Below are 16,611 nucleotides of genomic sequence, written 5' to 3'. Positions count from 1 at the left end.
TGGGTGAATTACTCTCTCTCAGGGCTGGGTGAATTACTCTCTCTCAGTTCTGGGTGAATTATTCTCTCTCAGTGCTGGGCGAATTACTCCCTCTCCCTGCTGGGTGAATTACTCCCTCTCCGTGCTGGGTGAATAACTCTCTCTCAGTGCTGGGTGAATTACTCCCTCTCAGTGCTGGGTGAATTACTCTCTCAGGGCTGGGTGAATTACTCCCTCTCAGTGCTGGGTGAATTACTCTCTCTCAGTGCTGTGTGAATTACTCTCTCTCTGTACTGGGTGAATTACTCTCTAAGTGCTGGGGAGAGTACTGACCCTGTCGCTTTCTGTGTGTATTTGCTTGTATACAGGTTATGACCTCTGTTTTTCACAGAGAACTTGCTCCTGAGTTAGTTGGACATTTCCAATTGTTTGAGGAAATTCACATTGCTGTCATATCCACCATAAGATTACCCGTCTGAAATGCTTTACCTATTTGATAAATACCTTGACACAAATGTGAATATTAAGGACTAAATCCACATACTCACTTAACCATGTTATGTACCTGAGGCTTTTGTCTTAGGCCCTGTTTGTACATTGCTATCCTCATGGTCAATTGGCTGGCTGGAGAGAGAGTAGATACTGATATCAGCAACCCGCACTGAAGAATCTTTCATGTTGGAGTGTAGTCCAAGTACTTGTCCCCCATCTGTGGGATGCTGCATGACCTGACAATGAATGAAGAATGAGAACACCACAGTATTGCAAGAGTGAATGATTCAAGTTTTTCACAAGAGGAAGAGGAGAATATGAGATTGGAAGTGACAATGTATCCAGGCAGGCCAGCCTGTGATTGAGAAAAGGAATGACAAGGGAATCTGTAGCAGTTCTCGATAATGTTGGACAGTGAAAACTTACCTCCGCCATATCGATTGCCCCCAGTGCCAGCGTCTTGTAACCCAGAATTGTCCGGTTTTTGTATCTTTTCCTCCTCTGTAGCATTATCTGTAGTTTGTTTGCATCTCTCTTGAGGAAGTGGGGATACTGACAATGGAATAAAACACAACTAACTTCAATCCATCAAGACCAGAACAAGAATGAAATTGCCTCATTGTTTCACTCAGTCTTCTGAGAAATCAAACTCTTCCTGATCTGCTTATTTCTGCCTCCATTGTTTTTGAAAATGCAGAAGGAACAATAAAACAGTAAACACGTCTCAGAAGCATCAATCAAATAGAATTATAGATTCAGTCTGGAAATCAGTGCAGCATAACACTCAAGTCTCAATCAGAAACTGAGTAGACTCAACTCTGTTTAAGGTGAGTCTCTTCATCAAGCAGATTCACTGTCAGTAGAAAGCTGACTAATGATCTGTTTCCTGGACCTGCTGTAGAAGACGGAGCTGGTAACATCCAGGTGCTGTCACTGGGCTAGTAGCCCAGATGCTCAGGTTAATACTCTACACATGCATGCAGCTGGGAGAATTTAAATTCAATTAATAACTTGAATTGAAAACTTATCTTAGTGACCATGAATTTCTTATTAACTGCCATAAAAATCCATCTGGTTCAACAATATGCTTTAGAGAAGCAATTCTGCCACCCTTACAGCAATAGTGATAGGGGACTCCACAGTCAGGGGATCAGGCAGCTGTTTCTGTGGCAGTAAATGTAACTCCAGGATGGTGTGTTGTCTCCCTGGGGCACAGGTCAAGGATGTCACAGAGTGGCTGCAGTACATAGTCTGTGGGACGATATATTGGTACCAGGGATATGGGTAGGAAGAGCAATGAGCTCCTGAAGGCAGATTTCACTGAGTTGGGAAGGAAAATAAAAAGCAGGACCTCGAGCAGTAATCTCGGGATTACTCCCAGTACCACGTTCTCGTGATCATAAGAACGGGAGCATTGACCAGTTGAACACGTGGCTGGGGAGCAGGTAAAGGAGAGAGTGCATCAAACCTCTGAGGCACTGACCCTGGCTGTGGGGCAGGTGGAACCTGTACAAGTTGTACCAGTTATACCTTAATGGCACTGCGACTGGTCTCCTCACAGGGAGATTTGCTAGTGCTGTTGGGATAGGATTAAATTGGCTTGTTAGGGCAGTGGGAATCTGAGGGGTAACCCAAATTAGAAGGAAGTGAAGTTGGTAACAGGAAGTTGAACAATGTTGGGGAGGTTAGATGGCAGAAGGAACAAAGCTAAGCACTGAGTATGTATCGAAAGTGAAATGATGTCAACAAAACCCAGTTAAGGGCACTCTCCCTGAATACACACAACATTCACATCAAGAGAGACAATCTAAAGGCACAATTAGAGATTCATGGGTATGATCTGATTGTCATTACAGAAACATGGCTGCACGGTGACCAGGACTGGGAACTGAATATTCAAGGATATTCACCATTTAGGAAGGACAGACAAGAGGAAAAGGAGGTGAAGTTGCGCTGATCATTAAGGATGTGATTAGTAAGGGAGGATACCAGATCAGGACAACGACGTGTGACTTGGACTGAGTGGGAGCAAGTAAAATAGAGGGGAATGAGATAGTGGCAGTGTAGGGCACAGTATTAATCAGGAGATGAGCAAAGCTTGGAGTGTGGGTAACACAGTTATGATGGGTAACTTCAATCTGCACAAAGACTAAGCTCTAAAGCTGTGGAGGTTAAGATTGTGGAGTATGTGAGGGATGGTTTTCTAGAGCACTACGCTGAGAAGCTGACTGGAGGACAGGGTATTTTGGATGTAGTGTTATGCAATGAAAAAAGGCTAATTAGCAATCCTGTAAAAGATCCTTTAGGAATGAGTGACCACAATATGATAGAATTTTATATTGTTTGAAAGTTCAATCTGAAACAAGAGTGATAAATGTGAATCTGGGAAATGATGCAAGTGGGAGGCACAGATTGGCTGATCAGGATTGGGAAAATACATTACAATGCATGACTCTACATAAGAAATAGATAAGCTGTAAAGAATTATGACACAACTTCCAACAACTATATATTCCATCAATGTAGAAGAATTCAAAAAAGTTCAGTCAACCATAGCTAATAAAGAAAGTCAGGATTGTAAAAAATTAAATGATAAGGCCTAGATTATTGTTAGAAATAGTAATTAATCTGAGGTTTGGGTATTTTATAGAATACAACAAAGAATAACTGAGAAACTGTTAAGGAAAGGGAGACTAGTATTTGAATCAGAGATAGGAGGAACTGCCAATGCTGGAGAATCTGAGATAACAAGGTGTAGAGCTGGATGAACACAGCAGGCCAAGCAGCATCAGAGGAGCAGGAAAGCTGACGTTTCAGGTCTAGACCCTTCTTCAGAAGAATTTTTCTGAAGAACATAGAACATTACAGCGCAGTACAGGCCCTTCGGCCCTCGATGTTGCGCCAACCTGTGAAACCAATCTGAAGCCCATCTAACCTAAACTATTCCATTATCATCCATATGTTTATCCAATGACCATTTAAATGCCCTTAAATTTGGCGAGTCTACTACTTTTGCAGGCAGGGCATTCCACGCCCTTACTACTCTCTGAGTAAAGAACCTACCTCTGACATCTGTCCTATATCTATCACCCCTCAATTTAAAGCTATGTCCCCTCGTGCTAGCCACCACCATCCGAGGAAAGAGGCTCCCACTGTCCACCCTATCTAATCCTCTGATCATCTTGTATGTCTCTATTAAGTCACCTCTTAACATTCTTCTCTCTAACGAAAACAGCCTCAAGTCCCTCAGCCTTTCCTCATAAGACCTTCCCTCCATACCAGGCAACATCCTGGTAAATCTCCCCTGCACCCTTTCCAATGCTTTCACATCCTCCCTATAATGCGGTGACCAGAACTGTACGTAATACTCCAAGTGCGGCTGCACCAGAGTTTTGTACAGCTGCAACATGACCTCATGGCTCCGAAACTCAATCCCTCTTCCAAAAAAACCTAACACACCGTACGCCTTCTTAACAACCCTATCAACCTGGGTGGCAACTTTCAGGAATCTATGCACATGGACACCGAGATCTCTCTGCTCATCCACACTACCAAGAATCTTATCATTAGCCCAGTACTCTGTATTCCTGTTACTCCTTCCAAAGTGAATCACCTCACACTTTTCCGCATTAAACTCCATTTGCCACCTCTCAGCCCAGCTCTGCAGCTTATCTATGTCCCTCTGTAACCTGCAACATCCTTCCGCACTATCCACAACTCCACCGACTTTGGTGTCATCCGCAAATTTACTAACCCATCCTTCTATGCCCTCATCCAGGCCATTTATAAAAATGACAAACAGCAGTGGCCCCAAAACAGATCCTTGAGGTATACCACTAGTAACTGAACTCCAGGATGAACATTTCCCATCAACCACCACCCTCTGTCTTCTTACAGCTAGCCAATTTCTGATCCAAACCGCTAAATCACCCTCAATCCCATGCCTCCATATTTTCTGCAATAGTCTACCATGGGGAACCTTATCGAACGCTTTACTGAAATCCATATACACCACATCAAACGCTTTACCCTCATCCACCTGTTTGGTCACCTTCTCAAAGAACTCAATAAGGTTTGTGAGGCACGACCTACCCTTCACAAAACCGTGTTGACTATCCCTAATCAAATTATTCCTTTCTAGATGATTATAAATCCTATCTCTTATAATCCTTTCCAACACTTTACCCACAACCGAAGTAAGGCTCACTGGTCTATAATTACCAGGGTTGTCTCTACTCCCCTTCTTGAACAAGGGGACAACATTTGCTAGTCTCCAGTCTTCTGGCACTATTCCTGAAGACAATGACGACATAAAGATCAAAGCCAAAGGCTCTGCAATCTCCTCTCTAGCTTCCCAGAGAATCCTAGGATAAATCCCATCCGGCCCAGGGGACTTATCTATTTTCACACCTTCCAGAATTGCTAACACCTCCTCCTTATGAACCTCAATCCCATCTAGTCTAATAGCCTGTATCTCAGTATTCTCCTCAACAACATTGTCTTTTTCCTGCATGAATACTGACGAAAAATATTCATTTAGCGCCTCTCCTATCTCTTTGGACTCCACGCACAACTTCCCACTACTGTCCTTGACCGGCCCCAATCTTACTCTAGACATTCTTTTATTCCTGACATACCTATAGAAAGCTTTAGGGTTTTCCTTGATCCTACCTGCTAAAGACTTCTCATGTCCCCTCCTGGCTCTTCTTAGCTCTCTCTTTAGGTCCTTCCTGGCTAACTTGTAACTCTCAAGCGCCCTCACTGAGCCTTCACGCCTCATCTCCACATAAGCCTCCTTCTTCCTCTTGACAAGAGATTCAACTTCTTTAGTAAACCACGGTTCCCTCGCTCGACCACTTCCTCCCTGCCTGACAGGTACATACTTCTCAAGGACATGCAGTAGCTGTTCCTTGAACAAGCTCCACATTTCAATTGTGCCCAGCCCCTGCAGTTTCCTTCTCCATCCTATGCGTCCTAAATCTTGCCTGATTGCCTCATAATTGCCTTTCCCCCAACTATAACTCTTGCCCTGCGGTATATACCTGTCCCTTTCCATCGCTAAAGTAAACGTAACTGAATTGTGGTCACTATCACCAAAGTGCTCACCTACCTCCAAATCTAACACCTGGCCTGGTTCATTACCCAGTACCAAATCCAATGTGGCCTCGCCTCTTGTTGGCTATCTACATACTGTGCCAGGAAACCCTCCTGCACACATTGGACAAAAACTGACCCATCTGAAGTACTCGAACTATAGCGTTTCCAGTCAATATTTGAAAAGTTAAAGTCCCCCATAACAACTACCCTGTTACTTTCGCTCCTATCCAGAATCATCTTTACAATCTTTTCCTCTACATCTCTGGAACTTTTCGGAGGCCTATAGAAAACTCCCAACAGGGTGACCTCTCCTTTCCTGTTTCTAACCTCAGCCCATACTACCTCAGTAGACGAGTCCTCATCAAACGTCCTTTCTGCCACCGTAATACTGTCCTTGCCTAACAATGCCACACCTCCCCCTCTTTTACCACCTTCCCTGATCTTACTGAAACATCTAAACCCCGGAATCTGCAACAACCATTCCTGTCCCTGCTCTATCCATGTCTCCGAAATGGCCACAACATTGAAGTCCCAGGTACCAACCCATGCTGCAAGTTCACCCACCTTATTCCGGATGCTCCTGGCATTGAAGTAGACACACTTCAAACCACCTTCCTGCCTGCCGGTGTAAACCCGAAATGTCAGCTTTCCTGCTCCTCTGATGCTGCTTGGCCTGCTGTGTTCATCCAGCTCTACACCTTGTTATTTAGTATTTGAATGTAATTCAGCAAAAAGGATATAAATGGAGTGTAAAAACTTCCACAAGTACATAAAAAGTGTTTGGCTAAAACAAATATGGGTCCAATAGAGGCAGAGTCAGGAGACTTTGTTATGGGGAATAGAGAAAGGCACAGAAGCTAAGTGATTAATGTGAGTCTGTTTTCACCGAGGGAGAGACCAGAATCTCCCAGAATTAGAGATCCAAGTGGCTCGGGAAAATGAGGAGTTAAAGGGTACTGGCATTAGTAAGAAGATTATACTGGAGAAATTAATGGGCTGAAAGTTGATTAGGTCCCCAGATCTGGACAGTCTACATTGCAGAGGGTTGATACAAGTGGTTATAGAGATTGTGAAATAGTTGATGCATTGCGATCCAAACTTCAAAAGATTCTGGAATAATTCATGAGTATTAGAAGGTAGCAAATGTCACTCCTCTATTTAAGAAGGGAGCATGAGAGAAAACAGGGTACTACAGACTTGATAGCCTTAAATCAGTAGAATCATCGAATCATAGAATTTTACAATACATTTGGCCCATTGCATCTGCACTGATTCCCGAAACCCAGCTAATCCCATTTTCCAGCTCTATCTTCATAACCCTCGAAATTCAGTTCCCTTTTGAAACCTCTCTGGAATCTGCCTCCACTACTCTTCCAGGCAATGGATTCTAAATCCTGACAACTCTCTGAGTAAAGAAGTTTCTCCTCATTTCACTCCTAGCTCTCTTGTTAACAATCTTGAAATTGTGACCTGTAATTAGTGACATACCATCAGTGGAAACAGAATATCCTTCTTCACTCTGTCAAAATTGTTCATAATTTTGAACACATCAGTAAGGTCACTTCTTAACCTTCTCTTCAGTAGATAGAAAAAGTTAGAATCTACAAAATAGGATGGGATAAACAGACACCTTGTTGATAATGTTCTGATTGCATATTGTGGGCATGAATTTGAGAATGGGAATCGTGTTTGACAATCTTGTTGGAGTTTTTTTGCAAACATTATGACCAAAATTGATAAAGGAGAGTTTATGGATGTAGTATACGTGGATCTTCAGAAGGCTTTTGGTGAAGTTCTCCACAGAAGCTGGTTAGAAAATTGAAAGCACATAGCACAGGAGATAATGTACTGGCATGGATACATCATTGGCTAACTGGTAGAAAACGGAACAAACAGGTCATTCTCATGATCGCAGGCTATGACTAGTGGGGTACCACAAGGATCAGTACTTGAGCCCCAGCTGTTCCTGTTCATAGTATATACCAATGATTTGGATGTGGGGACCAAATAGAATATTACCAAATTTACAAATGAGACTCTGTTGTGGGGAAGGGGGTTATGTAATACGGCGTTAGGAGGATTTGCACAGACAGAGTGAATAGGTCAGAACATGACAACTGGACTGGAATGTGGGAAAATGTGAGGTTATCTACTTTGTTAAGAGAAACATTTGGGCAGAGTATTTGTTAAATGGTAGAGATTGGAAAGTGTAGATTTATTTATTAAATGGTAAGAGGTTGGAAAATATGGATAAACAAAGGTATCCTTGTCAACAAATCACTGAAGGTGAACATGCAGGGACAGCAAGCTATGAGGAAGGCTAATAGAATGCTAGCCTTTACTGGAAGAGAATTTGAGTACAGGAACAGTGAAGTCCTGCTTCATTTGTGTAGGAACTTGGTTAGACCCACATCTAGAGCACTGTGTGCAGTTTTGGTCTCCTTTTCGCAGGAAAGATATTATTGCCATTGAGGGAGTGTAACAAAAGTTCACCAGACTGATCCCCGGGATGATGGGACTGTCTTGTGGAGAAAGGGTGGGCAATCTGGGTCTGTATTCTGTAGAGTTTCAAAGAATGAGAGGTAATCTGGTTGAAACTTACAAAATACTGAAAGTTATAGACAGGGTAGATGCAGATAAGGCATTTCCCCTGATTGGAGAAACTAGAACCAAGGGCACAATTTAAAAATAAAGGAGATATCATGAGGTCCAAGATGAGACAAAATTGTTTTCCTTCGAGGGTTGTGAACCTTTGGAATTCTCTAACAAAGAGAGCTGTGGAAGCTCAGTCATTGAGTATATTTAAGGTAGAGATTGATAGATTTCTGATTCCAAGTGTGGTACCAGGTTATGGGGATGGAGAGGAATATAAGGCATGGAGGTGTTCAATCAGCCATGACTTGCTGAATGGTGGACAAGGTCGGAAATCACACGACACCAGGTTATAGTCCAACAGGTTTATTTGAAAACACAAGCTTTCTGAGCCTTGTTCCTTCTTCAGGCGTTCCAAAAGCTTGTGTTTTCAAATAAACCTGTTAGACTATAACCTGGTGTCGTGTGATTTCTGATCTTATCCACCCCAGTCCAACACATCATTACTGAATGGTGGGGCAGGGTCAATGCGCTGAGTGGCTTACTCTTATTCCTATGTTACCCAGTGTAATCTTCATGTGACTCTAACTTTAACTGTTCTCTGAAAGGCTTTAGCAAGCCTCACAGTTCAAAGGAAACTAAAGATGGTAACAGATACCAGCTTTACCAGTGATAACCTCATTCATGGAGGAAGTAAAGTACGAGTGGGTAGGGCTAGATAGGGCAAGTGAATGCAGGGCATCTGCCACTGTGGCATGGCTGCAACCAGGAACTCCCACATTCCAACTTCCCAGGCTGACCGCCCTCATCTCATCTCCTGAAAATTATGGAAGGTCAACATTTACCAGGCCATCCTTGAGTCTGAGTATGACCGGCTATTTCACCACTTTCATGTCCAATCCTTCCCTCAATCACCTTTCCATCAAGAAGCACTCGGAAGTGAGCAGCAGCCCTCTGTCTCCACAGGACAGCGAAGCCAACTGCACGTACTTGACCTTCTGATCAGCTCAGTGTCACAGAGTAAGACCATAAGATGTAGGAGTAGAAGTAGGCCATTCAACCCATTGAGTCTACTCCACAATTCAATGAGATTATGGCTGATCTGATAATCCTCAACTCCACTTTCCAGTCTTTTCCCCATAACCCTTTATACTGGTACTGATTAAAAATCTGTCTATCTCAGCCATGAATATACTAATGTTCCAGCCTCAACAGCCTTCTGTGGTAAAGAATTCTGCAGATTCATTACCCTCTGAGAGAAGAAACTCCTCTTCATCCGTCTTAAATGTGTGACTCCTTATTCTGACATGATGCCCTTTGGTCCTAGACTCTTCCACAAGGGGAAACAACCTCTCTGCATCAACCCGTCAAGTCCCCTAAGTATCTTGTATGCTATGATAAGGTTGCCTCTCATTCTTCTAAATTCCATTGAGTACAGGCCAATCTACTCAACCTCTCCTCATAAGACTCCCTCCAAATCCGGGATCAGCCGAGTGAACCTTCTCTGGACTGCCCCCCAGTGTTAGTATATCTTTCCTTAGATAAGCGGCCCAAAACTGTTCACAGTATTCCAGCTGAGGTGTACTGACTAGTACCCTGTACAATTCCACTTGCCTTCGTTATTAGCTGCTGAATTTGGGGACTAGCTTTCTGTGACTCATGCACAAAGACTCCCAAATCCTCTTCTGTAGCTCCCGAAGTGCTTCTGCATTTAAACAATATTTAGCTCCTCTATTCTTCTTGCCAAAGTGCATAACCTCACATTTCCCCACATTATACTCTGTCTGCCAAGATTTTTCTGACTTGCTTAACCTGTCCATATCCCTGTGCAGACTTTTTACGTCATCCTCAACATTTGCCTTTCTGAAAATACCACCTTATCCCAATTCTCAGTTTTCTATTAGTTAGTCAATCCTCCATCTATGCAAACATACTACATCCAACTCTTTGAGCTTTTATAAGCTTAATGTGTGATATCTTATCAAAAACCCTCTGAAAATCCATGTATATCACATCCACTGCTTCCCCTTTATCTGTCCTGCATGTTACCTCCTCAAAGAATTCTAGTAAATTTGTCAGGCAGGATTTCTCCATCATGAACCCAAGCTGATTCGGCTTGATCATATTATGTATTTCTAAATGATCTGCCATGACATCTAACATTTTCCAAATAACAGACAGTAAGCAAACTAGCCTATAGTTACCTGTTTTCTGTCCTTCTTTTCTAAATACAGATGTTACATTGGCAGTTTTTTAAATTTTGTAGAACTTTTCCAGACTCTAAGGATTCTTGGAAGATTACTACCTGTGCATCCATTATCCCTGTAGTTACTTCCTTTAATATCCTCAGATGCATCAAATCAGGTCCAGGGAACCTGTCTGTGTTGAGATCAATTAGTTTCCCAAAAAAATTTTCTCTAGTGATAGTTATTATATTTATTTCCTCCCATTCTTTTGACCGTTGATTATTTAGTAATTTTAATACAGTGTCTTCTCCTGTGCAGACTGATGCAAAGTATTTATTTACTTCCTCTGTCATTTCCTGGTTCCCCATTATTATTTCCCCAGCCTGATTCTCTAAAGGGCTTATGTTCACTTTGGTTTTTCTCTTCCCTTTTATATGTTTAAAAAAGCTCTTACTGGCCATTTAGATATTACTTTCAAGTTTACCCTAAAAGTTTATCTTGTCCCCTTTTATTATTTTTTGGTGGTATTTGGTTGGTTTTTAAAACTTTCCCAATCCTCTGGCTTACTATTATTTAAATTATTATTTAAAGTTTGCCATGTTGTATGTTTTCTTCATTCAATTTGGTGCTATCCCTAACTTCCTTGGTTAATCATTGTCGGTGTATCCTCTTCCTAGAATCTTTCTTACTCACTGAGATACGTCCTCACTGCAAGCATAGAACTATTTTTTTAAATGGCTGCCATTGTTTCTCAACCATCTTTGCTGATAAACTCTTTCCCCAGTGCATTGCAGCTGGCTCTGCCCTCATTCCTTTGTAATTGCCATTGTTTAAGCTTAATATAGTTGTTTCCAACCCAAGCTCCTCCATGTTATGGTCACTGTTTTGAAGGGGATCTTCTACTCTGACATAATTTATTAATTCTGCCTAATTATGCATAATCAGATTCAAAATAGTTTGGTGAAATAATAATGTGGATCTAGGGAATGGCACTGGAGTGAATAAATATGTTGTGTTAGCCTTCATAACTAATAGTATTCCAATAATACAAAATAAGCAAGTCCTCAGACAGCACCTTCCAAATCCACAACCACTTCTATCTAGAAGACAAAGACATGAGAACACCACCCCCTCCAAGTTTCCCTCCAAGCCACTCACCATCGTGACTTGAAAATATACCACTGTTCCTTCAGTGTCACTGGGTCAAAACCAGTGAATTCCCTCCCTAATGGCATTGTGGGTCTACCTAAAGCACATAGACAGTAGCAGTTCAAGAAGGCAGCTCACCATCACCTTCTCAAGGGGGCAACGAGACATGGGCAAGAAATGTTGGCCCAGCCAGCGACACCCATGTCCCATGAATGAATAAAAAAATTTAAAAATCCCTGGTTGAATCCACAACATATAGTTCTAGGAAACGTTCCCGAATACAAAATTTATTTTTTACTTGTACACATATGGGCTCTATATCTTTCAATTCACAATCATTTCTTGCTATAAACACAGAGAATGCTGGAGAAACTCAGCATTTCTGGCAGCTGGAGAAGAGAGTCATACTGGCCTCAAAACATTAACTCATTTTCTCTCTCCAGTGATGCAGCTAGACCTGCCAAGTTTCTCAGCATTTTCTGTGTTTCAGATTTCCAGCATCTGTAGTATTTGCTTTTATTCACTTTTTGCTGTTGTACTTATCCCATGCCATGCTAACAATGCAATCCCACTACCCTTTCCTTCCTGTGTCCTTCATAAAGTTCAGGTACTACTGAATATTTAGCACTCAGTTCTGATCTCCTAGTAAGTGTGTATCTGCAATGGCTGTAAGATCATACCCATTAACCTTTTTGTGTTGTTAACTGGCAACTCTTTGGGCAACTAGGAACATCCATATCCCACAGGAGAATTTAAAAATCTCTTTTGTTATAGGGTGCCCTCTCTTTTCAGAAGGCACTATGAAACAATTTTCAATCAGAGCTTGGTGGGATGGTCTAGCTGAAACATGATCAGAAGAGGGAAGACCTTACACCCTGCTGACCTCTGCTTTATTTACAGTGATGGGAAAGCTCCAAGCCAGAATGAAATGCTATGTAGCCCAGGAAAAAAAACATTCGCAGACCACTGGATACCTCCTTGCTTAACCATCCTGAAGATTCAGCCAAAATAAGATTAATTAGTTAAGATTGAGATAAGCTCGAAGGGCTGAAAGACCTACCTTCCCTCCTAATTTGTACGTTTGCATGTAAGAGTTAAATAAAAATATCTCTTGAAAGCAGAAAGTGACAAATCATCTTGCGCATAGTAGATACCTGCAAGGAAAAGGTGAGCTCTAACTCGGTCTCCATCAGGCCACCTGGGGGGAGAAGATATTCATTCGATCTTAGGATTCGCTTCGAGCCCTACAATGCACCAAAATGAGAAAGAGCTATTACAGAGTCATAGAGTCATAGAGTCAAGCATTCTGTGTAAATCAACCCTGTGACAGCACTGCCATTGGAGGACTCTGCTTGCTTCTGAATGTAGTAAGATTGTTTTCAAGGGAACCCCATCTGGAAAGAGGATAGAATGATGCTGAGAGAGCAGTCTAGTGTCAAAGTAAAGCAGTATCTAAACATGCTGTTCAAACTAAAACAAGCCTTGGTATTGCTGAAAAAAGACACGTTTTGTCGAAGCCACTGAGTTTCACTCATTGGGATATTTCACAAGAATACATAGTCAACAGGAAAGTCAACATTTATGCTGCTAGAGAGGAAACTGCTAAATTGTTACCAAGTGGATTCTGCTGTTTAGGCACTGCCATAAAAATGCACTCAGTAATGCTGATTGACAGTAAACAGCCAGGTTTTGGTAAATTTTAAATCATGCAGCTTGACTTTGACTGGTTAAAGAATTGCCTCATAAAGTCATAGAGCACAGAAACAGACCCTTTGGTCCAACTAGTCCACGCCAACCAGGTTTCTCAAACTATAGACCCCATTTGCCTGCACCTGGCCTATATCCCTCTAAACCTTTCCTATTCATATATTTGTCCAAATGTCTTTTAAATGTTGTAACTGTACCTGCATCAACTACTTCCTCTGGCAGATCATTCCATACATGAACTACCCTGTGTGTGAAGAAGTTGCCCCTCTGGTCCCTTTTAAATTTTTCTCCTTTGACCTTAAACAATAGCATATTCTTTTTTAATGTTTTAGCAAAAATACTATATTCTCTAGTCGTGCCACATAACTGAAGTTTCTCATCTTGGGTTCCTTCCTGACAAGTTTCATCTCTCACTTCTAGAAGATTATACTATCCTTCATAGATTGTGGATCCAAAATCTGGACAATATCCCAACAGAATCAGAATTGTTATGCTGCAGAAAGAGGCCATTTAACCCAATGGCTGGCACCTGTACCAGCTCTTCATATGAGCATCATTGCCCAGCACCAATCTCCTGTCTTTTCCCCATACCCCTGCAACTTATTTCTGTCCAAATAATCATTCAATGTCCTCTTCAATGCCTCAATTAAACCTTCTTCCACCACATTTCTAGGCAGTGCATTCCATAACTAACTACTAGTTGAGTGAAAAAGCTTTTTCTCACACCAGGCACATGCCCAGAGAAATGAACCCTTGTTGAATTGAAACAGGCACAGTGCACGTTCATGAGAAAAGAACAGAGACCTCAACAGCACCCAAAGCTAAATAAGTGTGTTTCAGGATGACTCTCGCTCCTCACCAATTCACCTGGGGCCTCTTCCATGGATATAACAAGCTGAATAAACTGCTTACCAACAGATGTGGAGATGTGGTGGCATAGTGATGGGGAATTATCTGAATGGAACTTCAGGCAGCTTGTGCCTGATAGTCACCCAAGATACCCAACTGGCATAATTCCACTGGTACTAGAAACACTCAAGGACATATCTTATTCCCTCCATAGAGACATAGAGGTCTACAGCACAGATAAAGGCCCTTCAGCCCATCAAATCTGCACCAGAAAAATAAACCACTTGACTATTCTAATCCCATTTTCCAACACTTGGCACTGTATATGCACATCTAAATACTTGTCACCCACTGGGTGAAAAAGTTTTTCCTCACATTTCCTCTAAAACCTCCTGACCTTACTTTAAATCTATGTCCTCTGGTCATGGATCCCTTTATCAAAGGGAAACGTTTCTTCCTGTCTATGCCCCTCATAACTTTATACATCTTAATCATGTCCTCTCAGTCGTTTCTACGCTAAGGAAAACAATCCTAGTCCATCTAATCTCTCTTCATAATTGAAACTCTCCAGCCCAGGCACTTTTTCAGTCATTTGTAGTCTGTGTATTACATTCCTCAGAAATGTTTGCAGTGTTTCACTGACTTTGAAAGGCATTGACGGCAGTTAGGTAGTTATTGACCATACAAACAGCAAAACATGAGCAAAATACTGTAGACACTGAAAATCTGAAATAAAAACAGAAAATGCTGGAGAAGTTCAGCAGGTCTGGCTGCATCTGTGGAGAGAGAAACACAGCTATCATTTCAGACCGATCATTTTATGTCAAAGTTCAAACAGCCTTTGGAGTTTGCAACTATATTACATAATATTACATAAAAGTGATGACCTATACCAAAACAATACTGGAAGATACTGAATCATTGGCTACTTTCTGGAATAAAAAAGGTTGATTGACTTTAGTTGCCTGAAGGCCTGTCTTCGCATATACTATGGGTCCTCTATTTTGATGGTTTTCAAACACCAGGAGAGTCATTAGGAAAAAGAAGCAGCAGTAAGGAGCAATGAGGCTGCAAGACCTCTCTCCTGGTCAGAATTTGGGAACCTGATCAAGTCAACAGTTTGACTAGGTTGTAAACCCTGAAAACCTGAACTGTGACCATGATCCAAAGACTTGGATCCAGCTTGATTTCCAAATAAACTGAAGTTTTGGTTAAAGATCTTTGTCAGTAGTTCAAATTTGTCAACAGGAAGTTCAATGGACTGTGAAGATTCAATCTCTTCCCTTTCTGTTATAGACCCCTGGTCAATAAGGGTATTCTCCCTTTCTGCTTTTCTTTAAAATATCATCTCTGTAAAGTCACTATTGTGCTGGGTGTGTCTGTTTGCTTGGGATTAAAGACAGTTATAGTCTCATTTTGGATTTAATCTTAAACATTAACCAGTTTTCAGCACTTCTTTTAATAATATGTTTGTGTTATAATAAATTGGTTATTTTGAGTTCATTGAAAGTCTTTTATTTTGAAAAGCAGTAGCAAAGTGAAACAAGTGGACATTTTGATGATTGCACAAGGTGCTGATATCTGGATTACTGAGAGTAGTTTTGGTCCCCTTGTTTAAGGAATTATATTATTTCACTTTAGTTCAAAGAAGGTTCATTGGGATGATTCCTGGTACACAGGGATTGTTTTATGAGCAAAGGTTGAACAGGTTTGGACTCTACTTGCTGGAGTTTACCGGAATGTAAGGTGATCTCATTGAAACATATGGGAATCTTAAAGGTCAATGCTAAGAGGATGTTTCCCTTCAGGGGAGAGTCTAGGACCAGGGGGCACCGTGTCAGAATAAAGGGCGCCAATTTAAGATTGAAAAGAGGAGGAATTTCTTCTTTCTGAGGATTGAGTGTCCTTGCTAGAGAGAGCTGTGGGGGTCAGAGTCCTGGTGTATTTATAAGGCTGAAATAGGTAGATGCTTGATCAGTCGGGAAAGGACAGGAAAGTGGACAGGCGTGCCCATACTAAATAATGGAACAGGCCTAATCCTGTTGCTATTCTCATGGTCTTATGAAATGAAAAGTCAGAATCAATAGTGACTAGTCATGTAGAGGGGCATTCCAAGTCACTTCACCGGACAAGGCAGCAGCACTCTGAAAGCTTGTGATTTCAAATAATCCTGTTGGACTATAACCTGGTGTCATGTGACTTCTGATTCCGAAATCTCTCCAGCTCTCTACCTTTCTTCCTTTCTTTAAGATAAATACTAAAGACACAGTGACATTCAAGGTCATTTAAACAAATTATTTGAGTCAATCCAGAGATACTGCCTCAATCACACAGCAAAGAAAAAAGCAAAGTTCAAAAGTTCCAGCGTGAACAAAATACTTCAAATAGTGCCACAGACGCAGTTACAATACTGCCTATTCCTCATTCTAAAATTCCCTCAGTAGTGACCCTCGACAGTGCAGCACTCCCTGAGTACTGACCCTCCGACAGTGCAGCACTCCCTGAGTACTGACCCTCCGACAGTGCAACACTCCATCAGCACTGAACCTCCGACAGTGCA

At 41.7% G+C, this 16,611-nt stretch overlaps 1 protein-coding gene across 1 annotated transcript in view; it reads right to left on the bottom strand.

The window, feature by feature from the left end:
- The window catches only part of LOC109937996 (phosphofurin acidic cluster sorting protein 1-like), a 164,840-nt gene that overhangs the window by 79,803 nt on the left and 68,426 nt on the right, over window positions 1-16,611 (bottom strand). The window contains exons 3-5 of the mRNA XM_048596611.1: window positions 12,650-12,739; window positions 898-1,023; window positions 545-707 (exon numbers count right to left, since the gene is read on the bottom strand). Coding sequence (XP_048452568.1) covers window positions 545-707; window positions 898-1,023; window positions 12,650-12,739 — 379 coding nt within the window. The remainder of the gene's footprint in view (window positions 1-544; window positions 708-897; window positions 1,024-12,649; window positions 12,740-16,611) is intronic.

The sequence above is a fragment of the Rhincodon typus genome, chromosome 5, assembly GCF_021869965.1.
Source record: "Rhincodon typus isolate 14 chromosome 5, sRhiTyp1.1, whole genome shotgun sequence".
Lineage (NCBI taxonomy): Eukaryota > Metazoa > Chordata > Chondrichthyes > Orectolobiformes > Rhincodontidae > Rhincodon > Rhincodon typus.
Note: the sequence above shows the minus strand (reverse complement) of the source record. Positions and strands in the feature narration are given on the sequence as shown.